General features: G+C 40.7%; 1 protein-coding gene across 1 annotated transcript in view; it reads right to left on the bottom strand.

Annotated features, from left to right (window-relative positions):
* Positions 1-19165, bottom strand: part of ALDH7A1 (aldehyde dehydrogenase 7 family, member A1) — a 69594-nt gene that overhangs the window by 12941 nt on the left and 37488 nt on the right. The window contains exons 11-17 of the mRNA XM_011981221.1: positions 12726-12767; positions 10458-10552; positions 7183-7267; positions 5549-5655; positions 3461-3577; positions 1639-1736; positions 1376-1449 (exon numbers count right to left, since the gene is read on the bottom strand). Of these exons, the coding sequence (XP_011836611.1) occupies positions 1376-1449; positions 1639-1736; positions 3461-3577; positions 5549-5655; positions 7183-7267; positions 10458-10552; positions 12726-12767 (618 nt within the window). The remainder of the gene's footprint in view (positions 1-1375; positions 1450-1638; positions 1737-3460; positions 3578-5548; positions 5656-7182; positions 7268-10457; positions 10553-12725; positions 12768-19165) is intronic.

Here is a 19165-nt window from a genome sequence, read left to right as displayed (position 1 = left end):
ATCTTGGCTCACTGCAAGCTCCACCTCCCAGACTCAAGAGATCCTCCCACCTCAGCCTCCCAAGTAGCTGGGACTACATGCACACACCACTATGCCTAATTTTTGTATTTTTTGTAGAGACGAGTTTTTGCCATGTCGCGCAGGTTGGTCTTGAACTTCTAAGCTCAAGCAATCCGCCCGCCTCTGCCTCCCAAAGTGCGGGGATTCCAGGCATAAGCCAGTGTGAGTGGCCACCAGAACTTTAAAAATTAACTATAAAAGCTTAACTGAAGAATACTCAATTGACTGGGTACGGTGGCTCATGCCTGTAATCCCAACACTTTGGGAAGCCAAGGCAGGTGAATGGCTTGAGCCCAGGAGTTTGAGACCAGCCTGGGTAACAATAGTGAGGGCCTATTTCTAAAAAAAAAAAAAATTTTAATTAGCTGGGTGTGGAGGCACATGCCTGTAATCTCAGCTATTCATGAGGCTGAGGCAAGAGGATTGCTTGAGCCTGGGAGGTGGAGGCTGCAGTGAGCTGTGATTGTGCCACTGCACTCTAGCCTGGGCAACAGAACAAGCCCCCAACTCAAAAAAAAAAAAAAAAGGAATAGTCAGTTTGAGAGAGCAGGCATGGGTTGGAAACAGGGAAAAGATAGACACTCATGCATTCAGGCAACCGCACAGTGCAGCGCAGGCATAAGGGGTGAACTGAAAACAGCAGTCTTTTGTCAGAGTCCGTGCATCAAATAGTAATTGTAGTATTTGGTCTAAAAATACAAAAGAATGCTACTAATGATATAAGCATTAATGAATGTTCGTTTTGCTTCTATATTTTTTTTAAAAAAGCAATTTATTTTACTTTGGATCATATTTAATAAATAATACTGAATATACAAGGGTTAGGGAGAGGTTTTTAGGAAAAACTACTACCCAGTTTCATCATTAATAATGCATGACTTATTAAGAGGAAACAGGAGCAGAGCCCAGTGAAAAGAAACAACTTAGTATTCTATCTAGTGAAAAAGAGTATGTTTAACATTTACATGCCTACTTTGCAAATAAAAACCAGACTATTTCATGTAAAATAGGGATTCTTAAGCTTTTTTGGGTCTGCAAACTTCTCCCCAGAAAACAAATGCCACCATTTCAGGGGTTCACACATTTCAGGTTAAGGGCCTCTCCTCCAACCTGATGCTGCCTCTGAGGAGATGACGCAGGACTCTATGCGATAACTTTGAATACAGAATGTAAGCTTTTTCAGGCCTGTTAGATCGTATTAGGTTATTTCAGAATATAAGGAGTGTTTCAGTCTCGTGGTCAACCTTTTCTAAAAGCTACTACTGGTTTTTCTTTGCTGCCCAACATGGAAAAGAAGAAATGATTCTCTACATACCAAAGGCACCTCCAATCTCAGCCCCACTTGTTGGAATGTTGACATTTACAATGCCACAGTCTGATCCTTTAGGTCTGTGTAAAAAGGGAGGCATGGTGAGAGCAATGAACAGGAAATTAAAAACAAACAAAAATAAATAAAAAATCTAAACCAAAGCTCAAAGGCTTTCAATACTGAAAAACTGATTTTCAACTACAATGGCTTAAGTCCACTCACCACATCAATCAGACTTATATAAATTTTCAAAATAGAGAAAGTTGTACCCAAGCCAGCGGAAGATTCTGCCCAGATCTTTGGTAAAGATGCTACTTGAAAGTCCCTGTTTTACTTCATTATTCCATGCAAAGACCTCTTCTTCATTCTAAAAGGAGAGACATTGGAAGCTGTTAGATGTTACAGTGTTCAGGTCAAAAGTTCACTGACAAAACTCACTTCCTGAGATGCACCCGTATAATTTTAGTATACAAAAAAAAGGAAACCAAAGAGTCACGTTTACTAACTGTTTCTCTTATAATTCAGATCATTGATAATAAGTAAAACTTTTTAGGATTTTTTTCCCCTAATTATAATTTGAGAAACAAATATTAACACATTCTTCCTTTCATTCAAGCTACTACATATAATAGTTAATATCTATTGAGCTCTTATGTGTGTAACACACTGATCTAAGCACTTAACATGCATTTAGTTATTTAATCCTCATCCTATAACATAGGTTTCCTACTACCTCCCAATTTACAGATTGGGCAACTGAGGCCAAGAGAGGCTAATTTGCTCAAGAGCTCACACAGCCTCATAATGTACACAAACACATTACAAAACACAAAATTATATTCTCTAGTCCCCATATGTGAAACGATAGGCAATTTAAAGCAAGAAATAAAGAAATGCAATCATGTAATTGCAACAAGATGCAATTCTCACTATTCTTTAACTGTTAATAATGGTACATTCAAATCTTGATTCAATCTCTCTGCAGTCTCAAAATTACTCCTAAATATTTACTGGCAAGGCTAGGGCCTGTCTCAAGCTAGGGAATGAGATCTTCTAATTTATTCACCTATGTTGGTTTTTTTGGGTTTTGTTTATTTGTTTTAGAGACAGGATCTCTTCCCACCTCAGCCTCCCGAGTAGCTAGGATTACAGGTACATACCACACCTGGCTAATTTTTTAATTTTTTGTAGAGACAAGGTCTCCCTGTGTTGCGTAGGCTGGTCTTGAGCACCTGGCCTCAAGTGATCCTCCTAAAGCACTGAGATTACAAGCATGAGCCATTGTGCCCAGCTTCCTCACCTATTAAAACCTCTATAGTTTGAGATCAAGATATGAGAGCAGGGAAAACAAAACAAAACTCCGCAGCCTATCCTCTGATGGAGTTTATAACTATAGGTCTTTTGTTTGTTTTTTTTTTAAGACGGAGTCTCGCTCTGTTGCCCAGGCTGGAGTGCAATGGTGTGATCTTGGCTCACTGCAATCTCAGCCTCCCGGGTTTAAGTGATTCTCCTGCCTCAGCCTCTCAGGTAGCTGGCATTACAGATGACAGGCGCCCATCACTATGCCTGGCTTTTTTATTTTTTAGTAGAGATGGGGTTTCACCACATTGGCCAGGCTGGTCTCGAACTCCTGACCTCAGGTGATCCGCCTGCCTCACCCTCCCAAAGTGCTGGGATTACAGGCATGAGCCACCATGCCCGGCCAACTTTAGATTACCTCCACATCTCATTTTGTCTGCTGACATGTTCATAGTACTCAGTCTGTCAAACCATCCAGTACCATGGTTCAGGAGAAGGTGACTCTATGGCCTACACAGCCCAGAATTAAGATGACACAAGAAATGATGACTACATACTCCATAAACTCCAACACTACTGCATTACCCAATCTGGTTTCCCTGGCAGCTAACTTGGCATGCTATAGAGTTTTAAAGTGTTTATCTCATATTTTATCCTGAACCTTCATATATCTACTATTCAGATTACTTTCTAAAAACCTCTTAAAGGCTCATCAAGTGAAATTTAATTCACCATAATTTTCCTCTTATCATTTATTTCAACATTAGACTAGCGAACAGAAGGCATTTTTACCTTGAATTTAAAGACATAGAGAATCGGGGCAAAAGTCTCTGTGTGTGCAATGGACGCATCGTGGGCAAGACCTGTCACAATTGTCGGTTCTACATAATTTCCAGGGCGATCCATAACCTAATGCAAAGAAATGAAATAAAAAGAATGAAAGCATTTTGTTGTCTAGGATTTGGGGTCAGAGGATGCAATCTTTGCCCACACTTATAAAGAAAAAAATTAGCATCATTTATAGGTGAATTATTTCTCCAAAATAAATTCCAATCATGAAAGAAAATTCTCTCTTCCTGACAATGGTTCTAACTTAGTTGGTCAGAGAAAAATGGAAATAGAGAGTCAGGAAGGGATGGAGAGCCATGCCATGTGACACAACCAAGTTATGTTGAACAAACACTGTTGGAAGCAGTTATTTTCACTCAGCCTGGAGTGCAATGGCTTGATCTTGGCTCACTGCAACCTCTGTCTCCCCAGTTCAACCTACCTTCCCACCTCAGCCTCCCAAGTAACTGGGACTACAGGCACGCACCAGCATGCCCAGCTAAATTTTTTTTGTATTTTTAGTAGAGACCAGGTTTCACCATTTTGGCCAGGCTGCTCTTGAACTCCTGACCTCAAGTGATCTACCTGCCTCAGTCTCCCAGAGTGCTGGGATTACAGGAATGAGTCAACATGCCCGGCCACAAACAAATCTTTTTATTTAGGGGGGGTTTTGTTTTTGATTTTTTTTTTTTTTTTTTAGTTTGTTTTTTTGTTTTTGATTTGGTCTTGCTTTGTTGCCCAGGCTGCAGTGCAGTGATGTCATCACGACTCACTGCAGCCTCAAACTTGTGGGCTCAAGCAATCCTCTCACCTCAGCCTCCCAAGTAGCTAGCACTACACGTGCATGCCACCATACTCAGCTAAATTTTTTAGAGACAGGGTCTCACTATATTGTCCAGGTGGGTCTTGAACTCCTGGCCTCAAGCAGTCCTCCCACCACAGCCTCCCAAAGTGCTGAGATTGCAGGTATGAGCCACTGTAATCTGTGTTAATTTCTTTTTTAATGCTTATAATATGCATTTTTTTATTCTGTGCCTTAACTGACTTTTAAAAATAACGAATAAATAGATTGTAACTGCTCTGAATACAAAGACTCCTACTGTACTATGAAAAGGAATTCTGCTTTCCATACAAATATTTAGGGACCCAATTCAAAAGCAACCATGACTCAGTTTCTTATACGTCCTTCCAGAAATGTCCCATGCATTTTCTGTTGTCTTTTTTTTTAATATGGAATGTTTCACGAATTTGCATATCATCCTTGTGCATAGGCCATGCTAATCTTCTCTGTATCATTCCAATTTTAGTATATGTACTGCCAGAGCAAGCACTGTTGTCATTCTTTAAAACATGTATTTCTGGCCGGGCACAGTGACTCGTGCCTGTAATCCCAGCACTTTGAGAGGCCAAGGCGGGTGGATCACAAACTCAGGAGTTCTAGACCAGCCTGGCCAACATGGTGAAACCCCTTCTCTACTAAAAATACAAAAATTAGCTAGGCATGGTAACGGGTGCCTGCGATCCCAGCTACTCGGGAGGCTGAGACAGGAGAATCACTTGAACCTGGGAGGTGGAGGTTGCAGTGAGCTAAGATCACGCCACTGCACCCCAGTCTGGGCAACAGAGCAAGACTCAGGAGCCTGAGGTGGGATGATTGCTGTAGCCCAGGAAGCAGAGGTTGCAGTGAGCTGAGATGGTGCACCACTGCACTCCAGCCTAGTCAGCAGAGCAAGACCCTGTCACAAAAACAAACAGAGCCAAGTGTGGTGGCTCATGCCTGTAATCCCAGCACCTTGGGAGGCCAAGATGGGTGGATCACTTGAGGCCAGTATCGTGCCACTGCACTCCATCCTGGGCAACAGAGTGAGACTCTGTCTCAAAAGCAGACAAACAAACAAAAACATGTATATCCGTGTTTTATAATAATATATGAACAAAGACGGTAGAAGAGGATATCAAATGGGGTCACTTTCCCAATATGCCCAGAGCCCTGCTTGTGTCTCAAGGAAAAGGTTAAAAAGCTGTCACAACTGATCTCAGAGCATCCCTTACCTTGCCCCCATAGACCACTGTGCCACCTTCTTTCTTTGCTTCTTCCACTGCTCCAAGAAACATGCTCACTGCCTGCTTGGTGTGGAGTGGCCCATAGAGAACATTAGCTGGAGAGAGAAGAGGAAGGTTGGCTCATCATTTTGCCCTTTATGGCATCATTTTATTATTAGAACAGCTTTCTCAATGAACAGACTGATCCCTTCCTGTATGCTCTCAATTGAGAACATAAGTCAGCATCCTTTTTCCATAAAGAACCAGATGGTAAATATTTTATGCTTTGGAGGACATACGTGATCTCCATCCCAATACTCAACTCCATGATTGTAGTGCAAAAGCAGCCACAAATGACATGCAAATGAAAGGGTATGTCTATGTGCCAAGAAACTTTTTTTTACAGAAACAGGCAGGGCCAAGTCTGTTTGCCAACCTCTAGCTTAAAGAATGGCTATCAATTCCTCAAAGTACTGCACTCAAAATATAGGGTCAGTTTACTCATTACGGTGTGACCATTCTCTAAGGAAACATCACAGTCTCAGTAGTTGGTGTGTAATTCAAGGGGGAAGAGAATGATGCTGTCCTATGTTATGGCTGCTGGAAACTAGAGCACTGACAGTGACCCAGCGACAGAGGAAGAAGGAAGATGTACGTAGTCCTCTATGAGGAGGAGGCATGTTAGCAGAGCCATCCCCACTCTGGGTGAAGAATGTTTCCAGCAGACAGCACAGCAGGACAGAGCCTGGCATGCCTGGAACACTGAAAGGATGTTGGAGAAGGTGGAGCTCTTGGAGCAAGAGGGAATGGACACAGAAAGGTTGGTGAGAAGGCAAGCAGGGCAGGAGGCAGAGAGCAGACCAGGAAGGATCGGGAGCCTGAAAAAAGAAGAAATCAAGAGGACTCTAGGTTTTAATCTAAAAGCAGGCCTGGTGCAATGGCTCACACCTGTAATCCTAGCACTTTGGGAGGCCGAGGCAGGCAGATTGCTTGAGGTCAGGAGTTTGAGACCAGCCTGGCCAACATGGCAAAACCCTGTCTCTACTAAAAATTACGAAAATCAGTCAGGCGTGGTGGAATGCACCTGTAATCCCAGCTATTCGGGAGGCTGAGGCAGGAGAATTGCTTGAACCCAGAAGGCGGAGGTTGCAGTGAGCCGAGATCAAGCCACTGCACTCCAGCCTGGGTAACAGAGTGAAACTGTGTCTCAAAAAAAAAAAAAAAAAAAAATCTAAAAGCAATGAGAAGTTACTGAGGAGTATTTTAAGCAGGAGAGTGAATTATCTGATTGCATTTAAAAAATCACTCTGTAGCAATGGATGCAGAAAGGTCAGTTAGGGGATTCTTGCAGCCTTCCACAAGAGGGTTGGTGTTGGCTTGGACAAGGGTAATAGTAATGAGAGAGAAGTGCACTAAATCTCATTCCACCTAAACAACCTCTCCCAGTCTCACCCACTAGCCCACACCAAGCACCCAGGGTCGACACCTAGGAGCAGACACAATACCCCAAATCCTAATAACCTGCTTCACGTGCCTTCAGGCCTCTCAGGAAACGGAAAGAAACTCCAAACCTCAGACCAGAAACACTTGTTACTAACAGCTCTCAAAAAAGGATCGCTTTGAAAACAGAAGGACATACTCACAGTCCCATGGGTTCCCAACTCGGATCTGTGCATAGGCCTTTTTAAGTCTGTTTACAACCTCATCATGGATACTTTCATGTACAAACTAAGCGAAAAAAGAGATATTTAAGGGCATAGTATGATAAATGTACACATTTTTAAACAATGAATAATTTTCTTGAGTTACTGAAATACTGTAATCTCTAAAAATATAAGCAAATCAAAGCATGTTTATTTTTTTAATTATATAATTTTTCATTTTAATATTAACTATATGAAGTTTAAAATTTCCTTTTAGGTAGATATTAGAATAAAAAAATCATAAGCCCTTTTTTTTTTTTTTTTTACAGAGTCTCACTCTGTCACCCAGGCTGGAGGACAGTGGCGTGATCTCGGCTCACTGCAACCTCCACCTCCCAGGTTCAAGCGATTCTTATACCTCAACCTCCCAAGTTGCTGGAATTACAGGCACCCACCACCACACCTATCTAATTTTTTGTATTTTTAGTAGAGATGGGTTTTTGCCATGTTGGCCAGGCTGGTCTTGAACTCATGACCTCAGGTGATCCACCCACCTCGATCTCCCAAAGTGGTGGGATAACAGGTGTGAGTCACTGCACCCAGTCCATAAGCCATGTCTTCATCAAGTTTCCAAGGATGTATTTGGCTAAGCTTCACAAATACATTAAAGAAGGCCTCAAGTACATCTGTCCCATACTATAACCCTAAGTCCCAGTGAATACAGAGCACAGTCATAACTGACCTCTGCTGGGTAACTACAAACACTTAGCCCCAGGCCTTAATTAGGTGAGGACAACCCTTGCGTTCTCTGGGTAGTTGTGAGGTCCATGCTATGCTGCAAGTGGCAGAGCTCAACTTGCCAAGCCATCTATGATCTGGGTTAGTCTCCATGTGATGAATGAATTGACATTATGAGAACTAGTCTTGAAGCAGTCCATAGTATTGGAATTTTTATGTGTATATACTGCTAACTCTAAGGAAATCTATTTGGACAATGACTAATATTATCTATTAATATTTAAAACTAATATAAAGGACATCAATAAATATTTGCTCCAAAACACACGAAAAAAAAATTGGCTGAATAGAGGAATATTTGGCTTTCGTGTTATTTCATATTTTAACATGTAATGAAGGGTATAATCATTTGGAGTACATGGTTTTTTCTTAGCTTTAATATAATCTTTAATGCAATTTAATGTTTATGGTGAACACATTTAATAAACTTTAATGTTACAAATATAGTATCAGATTATTTGAGAATGTCAGCTATGTAAAAATAAAGATTTATTTTCATTTGTGCAAAACACCTGAAAAAACAAATATGAAAAGTGTGAGCGGCCGGGCGTGGTGGCTCACACCTGTAATCCCAGCACTTTGGGAGGCAAAGGCAGGCAAATCACCCAAGGTCAGGAGTTTGAGACCAGCCTGGCCAACATGGCAAAACCCCATCTCTGCTAAAAATACAAAAATTAGCCAGGCACGGTGGTGGGTGCCTGTAGTCCCAGCTACTTGGTAGGCTGAGGTGGGAGAATCACTCGAACCTGGGAGGTGGAGGTTGAGGTGAGCTGAGATCACACCATTGCACTCCAGCCTGGCTAACACAGAGAGACTCCATCTCAAAAAAAAAGAAAAAAAAGAAAAAACAAGAAAAGTATAAGGTAAAGATAATTTTCATATCTTTTAGCTTATTCTAATTAATTTAGATTATGTCAGTCTTATAATTTGTTCACACTCATCATAAATGAGAACAAAAACCCAAAGCCAATTTCTTAATAATTCAACTGAATTATTCCTTTTTCATTACAAAAGGAAAACTCAACAATAATAAAAAAGGCTCAAGTCCAACAGAGCTTAAAAAGAAATTTTTTTAAATGGCAAATGCAGCCAAATTTTGTACCTAACTAAAATTTCCTCAGGGCCGGGCATGGTGGCTCCCACCTGTAATCCCAGCACTTCGGGAGGCCAAGGTGGGTGGATCACCTGAGGTCAGGAGTTCAAGAGCAGCCTGGCCAACATGGTGAAACCTCGTCTCTACTAAAAATACAAAAATTAGCCAGGCAGGGTGGCACATGCCTGTAGTCCCAGCTACTCAGGAGGCTGAGGCAGGAGAATCGCTTGAACCCAGCAGGTGGAGGTTGCAGTGAGCAAGATGACGCCACTACATTCCAACCTGAGCAACAGAGCAAGACTCCAACTCAAAAAATAAAAATAAATAAATAAAAATAAATTTAAAAAAGCAAAAAACTTGCTTATAGTATAGTCTTTTAGTACCATAAAGTCATGAAAATCAAAGTTGTAACACATACTAAACTGAAGTCCAGCTCAATCTAAGTATAGAGATTAAACTTCCTAAATCCCACACTGAAGCTAAACCACATCTCCTTATATACACTTCATATTAATCTGTCCTCTCTCTATATATACGTATGCAGGCTATATATGTATATAGAGAGATCACACATATACAGAGCCATTTGCTTTTCAATGAATCATATCATTTCAAGTCAAATCTAATTCTAGACTTGAGGCTAAAAATTAAAATGTTTATTGATTGATTGGTAGAGACAGAGTCTTGCCCTGTCGCCCAGGCTGGAGTACAGTGGTGCAAATCATGGCTCATTGCAGCCTCATTGAGCCCTTTCCTGGGCTCAATCAATCCTCTTGCCTCAGCCTCCCAAGTAGCTGGGACTACAGGCATGAGCCATCATGCCTTGCTAAATTTTTTTTAACTTTTTGTAGAGACAGGGAATCACTATGTGGCCCAGGCTGGTCTCGAACTACTGGGCTCAAGCAATACTGCTGCCTCAGCCTCTCAAAGAGTTAGAATTATATGTTTGAGATACTGTGCCCAGCCTAAAATGTTTAACACGGTTTACTACTTAAAATGTTTTTATAAAAGAGCAAGACTCTATTTTTAGCTATAGTTTAATAATTTTTTTTATTTTTATCCTGTTTTATTCTCTAAGTGACATTGAACTTCATCCATATTGTTCTAGGAGTAGGACTGAAAATCGGTCTCATCTCCTAGTCCAGCTCCAATCAATTGGTAGTAGAACCCCTACTAGCTTGGGGTGGGAAAAAGGCAAAGTCCCTGATTGATTAACAACATCTGCCATGAGCACAGAAAGAGAACTGCACCACATATTTGCCAGCCACATCTAGAGAGCACATCGTTCTAGCAGTATTGCTGACACCTCCCTAACAGCAGAACTCATTAAAAAGGAGTGTTTTAAAAGCAAGACGATCTCACGGGCCTATGCAGATATACTCACCAGTCGCCTCGCAGTGGTACACCTCTGGCCAGCAGTTCCCACCGCAGCGAAGAGAGCTGATGGAACAACTAAGCTGAGGTCTGCATCTTCAAAGGCTTAGGAAAGCACAAACACTTCCATCAGTGAACAAAAACAGGTAGACAAGGTATTTGTTAGCTAGTGTAAAACAATGTTGTTTTCTGGTTTTGGTTTTGTTTTTTTTGTTTGTTTGTTTGTTGGTTTGTTTTTTTTTTTTTTTTGAGACAGAGTTTTGCTCTTGTTGCCCAGGCTGGAGTGCAATGGCGCAATCTTGGCTCACTGCAACCTTCGCCTCCCGGGTTCAAGAGATTCTGCCTCAGCCTCCCAAGTAGTTGGGATTACAAGGATGTACCACCACGCTTAGCTAATTTTTGTATTTTTAGTAGCAATGGAGTTTCACCATGTTGGTCAGGCCAGTCTCGAACTCCTCACCTCAAGTGATGCACCCACCTTGGCCTCCCAAAGTGCTGGGATTACAGGCATGAGCCACCATGCCCGGCAAAAGCTTTTATAAAGCGCAGTAAAAGAACATCAAAACTATTGTTGTAAAGTAAGCATATTAATGTCACAAAGACATATATACACATAACGGGGAAAGGCACACTCTTCTTCCAAGGAAGATTATGAGCTCTATGATCTTTGCCCAGATCATAGAAGGGTAAATTGAGGCTCTCGCCCCTCTGGCCTCTTCATCTTTTATTTCTCAGGGGTTTGTTTGTTCTTTTTTTGTTTGACATGGGGTCTCACTCTGTCACCCAGGCTGGAGTGTGGTGGCACTACAGCCTTGACCTCCTGGGCTCAAGTAATCCTCCCACCTCAGCCTCTCAGTGGCTAGGACTATAGGTGTGCACCACCACGCCCACGTAATTTTTGTATTTTTTGTACAGGTGGGGTTTCACCATGTTGCCCAGGCTGCTCTCAAATTCCTGGATCAAGTAATCTACCCACCTTGGCCTTCCAAAGTGCTGGGATTACAGATGTGAGTCACCACGCTCAGCCTATTTTAACTTTTCAAGCCTCAGTTTCCTCATCTGTAAAATGGGGCAATAATGCCTGGGGTAATAATGGATGGTAGTAAGTAGATAAGGAAGAGCTGTGCTCTGAGGTCTGGCTACCAGGATACAAATACTAGCATTTGTCATTTGCTATCCTGTCACTTCAGGTATATAATCATTGTAAGTCTCAGAATATAACCTTCAAATTAGATTAATAGCAATATTTACTTCATAGGATTGTTGTAGGGATTAAATGAAATAATGCATATAAAATAGCTGAACACAGTACCTGGCAGACACTAGTGCTCACTAAATGTGAACTATATTTTTTACTGAAGTCTCTCTTTAAAAGTTCATCTAGAGGCCAGGTGCGATGGCTTATGCCTGTAATCCCACCACTTTGGGAGGCCAAGGCAGGTGGATCACCTGAGGTCAGGAGTTCAAGACCATCCTGGCCAACATGGTGAAACCCCATCTCTACTAAAAATACAAAAATTAGCTGGGCATGGTGGCATGCACCTGTAATTCCAGCTACTCGGAAGGCTGAGGCAGGAGAATAGCTTGAACCTGGGAGGTGGAGGTTGTAGATTGCACCATTGCACTCCAGCCTGGGTGACAGAGTGAGACTCCATCTCGAAAACAACAGAAAAAGTTCATCCAGAACAAACACTTCACCATATACTTCTTATATCTTACACATACTCCTTATGTGTGTCAACTACAAATATCTAAGCATTTTTGTGACAAACTCAAACAGTTAAAAAAGAGTATTAAGTAATCTCTAAGCCTATAGGTAAGTGATTTTTTTGTAATGCCTTAGGAACACGTTCTTTACCAATATAAAAGCACTCAATATTCCACTAAAGATAAAATAATGTTTTTGAAATCTAAAGAAATGATCAAGTTACATAAGAGTTACTTAAGTTATTCTAGAGAAATGTGGCCAGTTTTCAGCAAACAGAAGAAGAAAAAACAATAAATAATGCCACACTACAATGGCAATGGAAGTCTCACTCACAGGTTCTAGATCATCCCAGGTAACATGTTCTAAACATGAATACCTTTCCTTTTTAGTTACCTCTGCCTTCAAACCAAGCTTGTGTCCTGTCTCCCAAGTAAAATTCCTAAACACAGGAACTAGGTCTCAGGCATATGCAACATGGAAGAAATGAGATCTAAAACAAGTTTCATATATTCAGGATGGCGATTGTGGAAACTGAACAGAAAACAAACAAAAACAAAGGGGCAGCCTTACCAATAATGGCATTGTTTCCTCCAAGTTCCAACAAACTTCTCCCTTTAAAAAAAATTATATATAAAAATCAATGCCTAGTTCCATGTTTACTGCACACTGCTATATAGCCTAATCCCAATTATTAAATTATATAGCCTGTCCAATTATTTTTTATATAGCCTATCCCAATCATATAGCCTATCTCGATTACACCCTATCCCAATTATTTTTCAACTTAAGATTTTCTAATTTATAAAGTAGCATTACTATTGTATCAATATCAAATGTACTGATTTTAGTAACTACTGTGGTTATACAAGAGAATGTCAACATTCTTAGGAAATACACCAAAATATTTAGTAATAAAGGGGACACATCTTTGACTTAATGCACCCACAGAGAGTGTGTTGTGTGTGTGTGTGTATGTGTGTGTGTGCACCCGCGCATGCACTCATAGATGTTGCTGGAGAGAGAGAAAATGATAAATCAAATGGGGCAAAATGTAAGCAATTAGTGACTCTGATTAAAGGGTTTACAGGAATTCCTTATGTTGGTTGTATAATTTTAGGTTTGAAATTATACATGAAAGTCTACAGCCAAACTAAACCACTCTGAACGTGCCCGGTCTTGTCTGAAATTATTCAAGAAAAATAAAGTAAAATGGGACAGCCACTGTAGAAAACAGTATGGCAACTGCTCCAAAAAATTAAACAACAGAGCCTGGGCAACATGGCAAGACCCTGTCTCTACAAAAATTAAAACAAATTAGCTGGGCATGGTAGTATCTGCCTATAGTCCCAGCTACTCGTGAAGCCCAGGAATTTGAGACAACAGTGAGCCGTGATCGCACCACTGCACTGCAGCCTGGGCCAACAGAATGAGACTGTCTCAACTAAGTAAGTAAATGAATGAATGAATGAATTAATTAATTACCATATGATCGAGTAATTCCACTTCTGAGTATATAACCAAAGGTAGTAAAAGCAGGGACTCTGTAGATATTTGTACACCAATATTCATAGTAGCATAATTCACAATAGCCAAAATGTGGCAGCAACCCAAATGTGCATCATCTGATGAATTAGTAAAGTAAATGTGGTATATAAATACAATGAAATATGCAGCCTTTTTACATTTTTATTAATTTTTTTTTTTTTTGAGACAGGGTCTGATTCTGTTGCCCAGGCTGGGCTATACTGGCACGATCATGGCTTACTGCAGCCTCAACTTCCTGGGCTCAAGCAATTCCCCCACCTCAGCCTCCTAAGTAGCTGGGACAACAGGCATGCACCACCATGCCCAGCTCATTTTTGTACTTTTTTTTTTTTGGCAGAGACAGGATCTTGGCATGTTGCCCAGGCTGGTCTCGAACTCCTGGGCTCAAGAGATCCTCCCACCTTGGCCTCCCAAAGTGCTAGGGTTACAGGCATGAGCCACAACACCCAGCTTATCATAGAGCCTTAAAAAGGAAATCCTACTGCATGCTACAAGATGGTTGTACGTTGGGCTGGGCGCGGTGGCTGTAATCCCAGCACTTTGGGATTTTAGTCTCTACTAAAAATACAAAAATTAGCTGGGCGTGGTGGCGGATGTCTGTAATCCCAGCTACTCGGGAGGCTGAGGCAGAAGAATTGCTCAAACCCAGGAGGCAGAGGTTGCAGTGAGCTGAGATCACACCACTGCATTCCAGCCTGGCAACAGAGTGAGACTCCATGGTTGTACCTTGTAGACATTATGTTAAGTGAAATAAGGTAGTCACCAAACGACAAATACTTACAACCCCACTCAAATGTAAACAGTCCATATCAATGAAACAGAAAGAAGTAGAAGGGTGGCTACCAAGGGCTGGGTGTAGGGGGAAGGAGGGATTAGTGTTTATAGGCTATGGAGTTTCAGTTTTACAAGATGAAAAAGTTCTAAAGATAGGCTGTATGATCATGTGAATGTACTTGACACTACTGAACTGTGTACCATGTTAACCATTTTTAAGTAAATTTTATGTTGCGTGGACTTTCCCCCACAATCAAAAAGAAAGAAAGAAAGAAACCTATGGCCCATAAGGCCACCACAAAAATCTCTCCTTACAATTTGATAGTGTCTTCCAATCTTTTCTCTGTGAATTTATATTTAGTTGAGATTATTTCATTTTACTTTATTTTCTGATGTCTTACACCTTTTCCCTAAGTCATTAAGAGTCATGAAAAGAAAAATCACTCCACAGCATTCCATCATGAAGACATACCAAATTTTATTTAGCTGTTTCTCCAGTGTTTAATATATTTGTTGATTATCTACTTAGGTTAGGACTCTTGATAGACACTGCCAACCTATATTCTAGAAAAGTTATATAGCAGGCCATGAGTGCCATTCTTTTCTTTCAGTCGGAGTCTTGCTCTGTGGCCCAGGTTGGAGTACAGTGGCGTGATCTCAGCTCACTGCAAACCTCCGCCTCCTGAGTTCAAGTGATTCTCCTGTCTCAGCTTCCCAAGTAGCTGGGACAACAGGCATGCAGCATCACGCCCAGCTCATTTTTGTATTTTTATTAGAGACAGGGTTTTGCCATGTTGGCCAGGCTGGTCTTGAACTCCTGACCCCAGGTGATCCGCCCGCCTCGGCCTCCCAAAGTGCTAGGATTACAGGCTTGAGCCACCGCAACCAGCCCACCATTTTTTTTTCTTTCTTTTTTTAAGAGTCACCCAGGCTGGAATACAATGGTGCTATCATAGCTCACTGCAGCCTCAATTTCTGGGTTCAAGCAAACCTCCATCCTCAGCCTCCCAAGTAGCTCAGACAACAGGCATGTGTCACAACACCTGGCTTGTTTTGTTTTGTTTTGTTTTGTTTTAAGAGATGGGTTTTCACAATGTTGCCCAAGCTCTGGTCTCAAACTCCTGGCTTCCAGTGATTCACCCACCTTGGCCTCCCAAAGTGCTGGGATTACAGATATGAGCCACTACACCTGGCCTATAAATGCCATTCTTACCTTACTCCTCCCAGCATAAAGATCTGAGAGATTTGTTTGCCTCAATTTTAGACATATGTTTATTTATTTATTTTTGAGACAGACTCTCACTCTGTTGCCCAGGCTGGAGTGCAGTAGTGCAATCTCAGCTCACCGCAACCTCTGCCTCTGAGTTCAAGCAATTCTCTTGCCTCAGCCTCCCGAGTAGCTGGGCATGCTGCCACACCCAGCTAATTTTTTTGTATTCTAGTAGGGATGGGAGTTTCACAGTCTAGCCCAGGCTGGTCTTGAACTCTTGCCCGGCCTTAGACATACATTTATAAATGATCTTTTGACCATAAATTTCCTTAAGTGCACTTTAAAATCAGCTTCCATGTGAATAACTTTTATTCATTTGTGGTATCAGGAGCATATGTGACAACAGGAGAGTATCTTCTCATTTTCATTGCTCTGAAACAGGTAAGCATCAAGTGAATATTAATTATGAAGACATGGCTGTTATTACCAAAAGCCACCAAATGCTACACCATCTCTAGTCTCTGCTGCAATCATTGAATTAATGACAGTTTGCTGGCTATAGCATAGCACTATGCTAGGTGTTAAGAAGAGAAGGAAGGAAACAGAAGCTTTTACACCTGCCATTAGCTTCTCCTGCCTGGCTGCAAGTGATGTTTGGCAGAAGAGGAGGGATCTATACTTTCTGCATCCTTCCAGTTCTCTATCAGGCACTCTCTGACTATACTCCTAACCACCAACTCCTCCAAGAAAAGCACCTATAACTTAAGAGAGGCAGATACATTTTAAAAATTATAATTCTATTACTACTACTACTACTTAGCCAAGAACAACAAACTACTGCCTTGAGTAAGGAAAAGGGGAGAAAGCTGAGAAGATGAAATCTGCTAGTGGAACTAACGATGTTGAGAATCTTTTCATGTGCTAATTGGCCATTTAAGATGTCTATTCTAGGCCTGGTGCGGTGGCTCATTGCTTGTAATCCCAGCACTTTGGGAGGCCAAGGTGGGCGGATCACGAGGTCAGGAGTTCGAGACCAGCCTGGCCAATATGGTGAAACCCTGTCTCTACTAAAAATACAAAAATTAGGCATGGTGGCACATGCCTGTAGTCCCAGCTACTTGAGAGGTTGAGGCAGAAGAATCGCTTGAACTCAGGAGGCGGAGGTTGCAGTGAGCCGGGATCTCCCCCACTGCACTCCAGCTTGGGTAACAGAGCGTGAGAGAAAAAAAAAAAAAAGATGTCTATTCAAATCCAATGCCCATTTTTAATTGGGTTGTCTTTCATATTCTTAAATTTTAAGAGTTCTTTAGATATTCCACATACAAGTTCCTTATCAAATGACTTCCAAACATTTTCTGCCATTCTGTAGGTTGTTCTTTTCACTTTTTTCTGATGTCCTTTGAATCACAAAGTGCTTTAATTTTGATAAAAACTAATTTGTCTTTTAATTGTTGTTGCTTGTGCTTTAGTTGTCATTTCTAAGAAACTATCGCCTAATCCAAGGTCACGAAAACTTATTCCTATGTTTTCTTCTAAGAGTTTTAAAGGTCTTTGATACATTTTGAGTTTGTCTTTGCATAGGAGATGTAGTGGGGGTCTGACTTCACACTCATGTGTATAGACAGCTGGTTGTGTCAGTACCATTTGTTAAAAAGACCATCCTTTCCCCATTGAAATGTCTTGTCACCCTTGACACAACTGACCATAAATGCAAGAGTTTATTTATGGACTTCCAATTCTATTCCATTGATTTTTATGTCTATCCGTATGCTGGTGCCACATAGTCTTGATTATCATAGTTTTGCCACAAATTTTCTGACTAAGAAGTGACAGTCCTTCAATTTTCTTCTTTTTCAAGATTGCTTTGGCTTTTTAGGGTCCTTTGCATTGTCATATTAATTTTAGGACTAACTTGTCAATTGTTATAAGACAGAAAACTGGGATTTTTACAGGAACTGCATTGAATCTGTAGATCATGTGGACCACATTGATACCTTTACAACATTAAATCTTCCAAAAACTGAAAAAGGGATATCTACTCATTTATTTAGGTCATCTGTAATTTATTTTGATGATGATTTTAGTGCTCCATGCAACAGACTTACACTTCTTCTGTTAAATGTATTCCTAAGTATTTTATTCTTTTTGATGCTACTACTAATTAAATTGTTTTCTGGATTTCATTTTTGGATTATTCATTGTTAACGCATAAAAATATAATTGATTTTTGTATCTCAATCTTGAGTTCTGCAACCTTGCTGACCTTTTTTATTAGCTGTTTTTTAATAAATTGCTTTGCCTAATAAAAAGCAACGCCTACATAGTTAAACAGTTGACAGATTAGTCAAATTTTGTCTTATGCTGGGGTTAAAGTCTAAAATTCAGCCTAACAGCCAAAAATCGATAGCCAGTGTTATCCTCGAAAACCTTAGAAATCATTCATAAAGCACAGTACAGTATACAAAGCTATGTCTATACAACTCTTTTCAATCATGTATCCATGATCCATATCCATGATCCATATGCATATGGATACATATCCATGATCCATATATATGATTCATATACATGAAAGAGCAGATTTAAGCCTTCTATTCCAACTCACTGTAAGTTCTGTACTCAGTGCTCCTGTTTAAACGATGACATTTTTCTCACCACTATATTAATGAGAAATGACATTTTTCTTATTTAATTTGCCAAACAGGACTAGTACAATTTGATAAGTGTAAAAAGTAAGTAGAGGTTCCTCTTCAAAGACTTTCCTCCCCATCTAATTAAAACTAAATAACTTCTCTTAAAAGCAAAATTTATTCAAAGACCTGTGCTCCTAAATATTTGCCCTGGCATGCTTATACTGGTCCAAGTACACATTAGGTTATAGCCTGTTCCTCTTCCTTATTTAAAAGTGTTTTTACTTTTCTCAGCATTCCTCAAGTTACTTTCTCCTTCCTTTGTTCTCCTCTACCTTTGCCTCTTTTAAAAAGTTCTAAGTTGCTAGCCAATCGGGACCAATACAAAATGTGAGGTTCCATTCCAGCCAATGGAAACCGGACATAGCAGTAGAGTGGACGCGTCAGGTTATAAATGACCCTGTCTCCTTTGTCCAGTGTACTCTCGTGCCAAAACTACTGGCGAGTGTACCCTTTCTACAGGAAGTAAAAATGGCCTTACTAAATAAATTTATGTTCAAGTACTATTTCTTCACAGTATGAAAAAACAAACATTTCAAACATAAATATTCTACGTGATTCAATTATACCCATTTAGAGAGAAAATGACTTCCTTTCATAAATTTTTTTTTAGATGGGGTCTCGCTCTGTCACCCAGGCTGGAGTGCAGTGACGCGATCTCGGCTCACTGCAAGCTACACCTCCCAGGTTCAAGTCATTCTCCTGCCTCAGCCTCTCGAGTAGCTGGGACTACAGGCGCCCGCCACCACGCCTGGCTAAGTTTTTGTATTTTTAGTAGAGACGGGGTTTCA

This window comes from Mandrillus leucophaeus, unplaced genomic scaffold (assembly GCF_000951045.1).
Source record: "Mandrillus leucophaeus isolate KB7577 unplaced genomic scaffold, Mleu.le_1.0 Scaffold221, whole genome shotgun sequence".
In the NCBI taxonomy this organism is placed as follows: domain Eukaryota; kingdom Metazoa; phylum Chordata; class Mammalia; order Primates; family Cercopithecidae; genus Mandrillus; species Mandrillus leucophaeus.
This window is presented reverse-complemented; position numbering and strand designations above follow the sequence as displayed.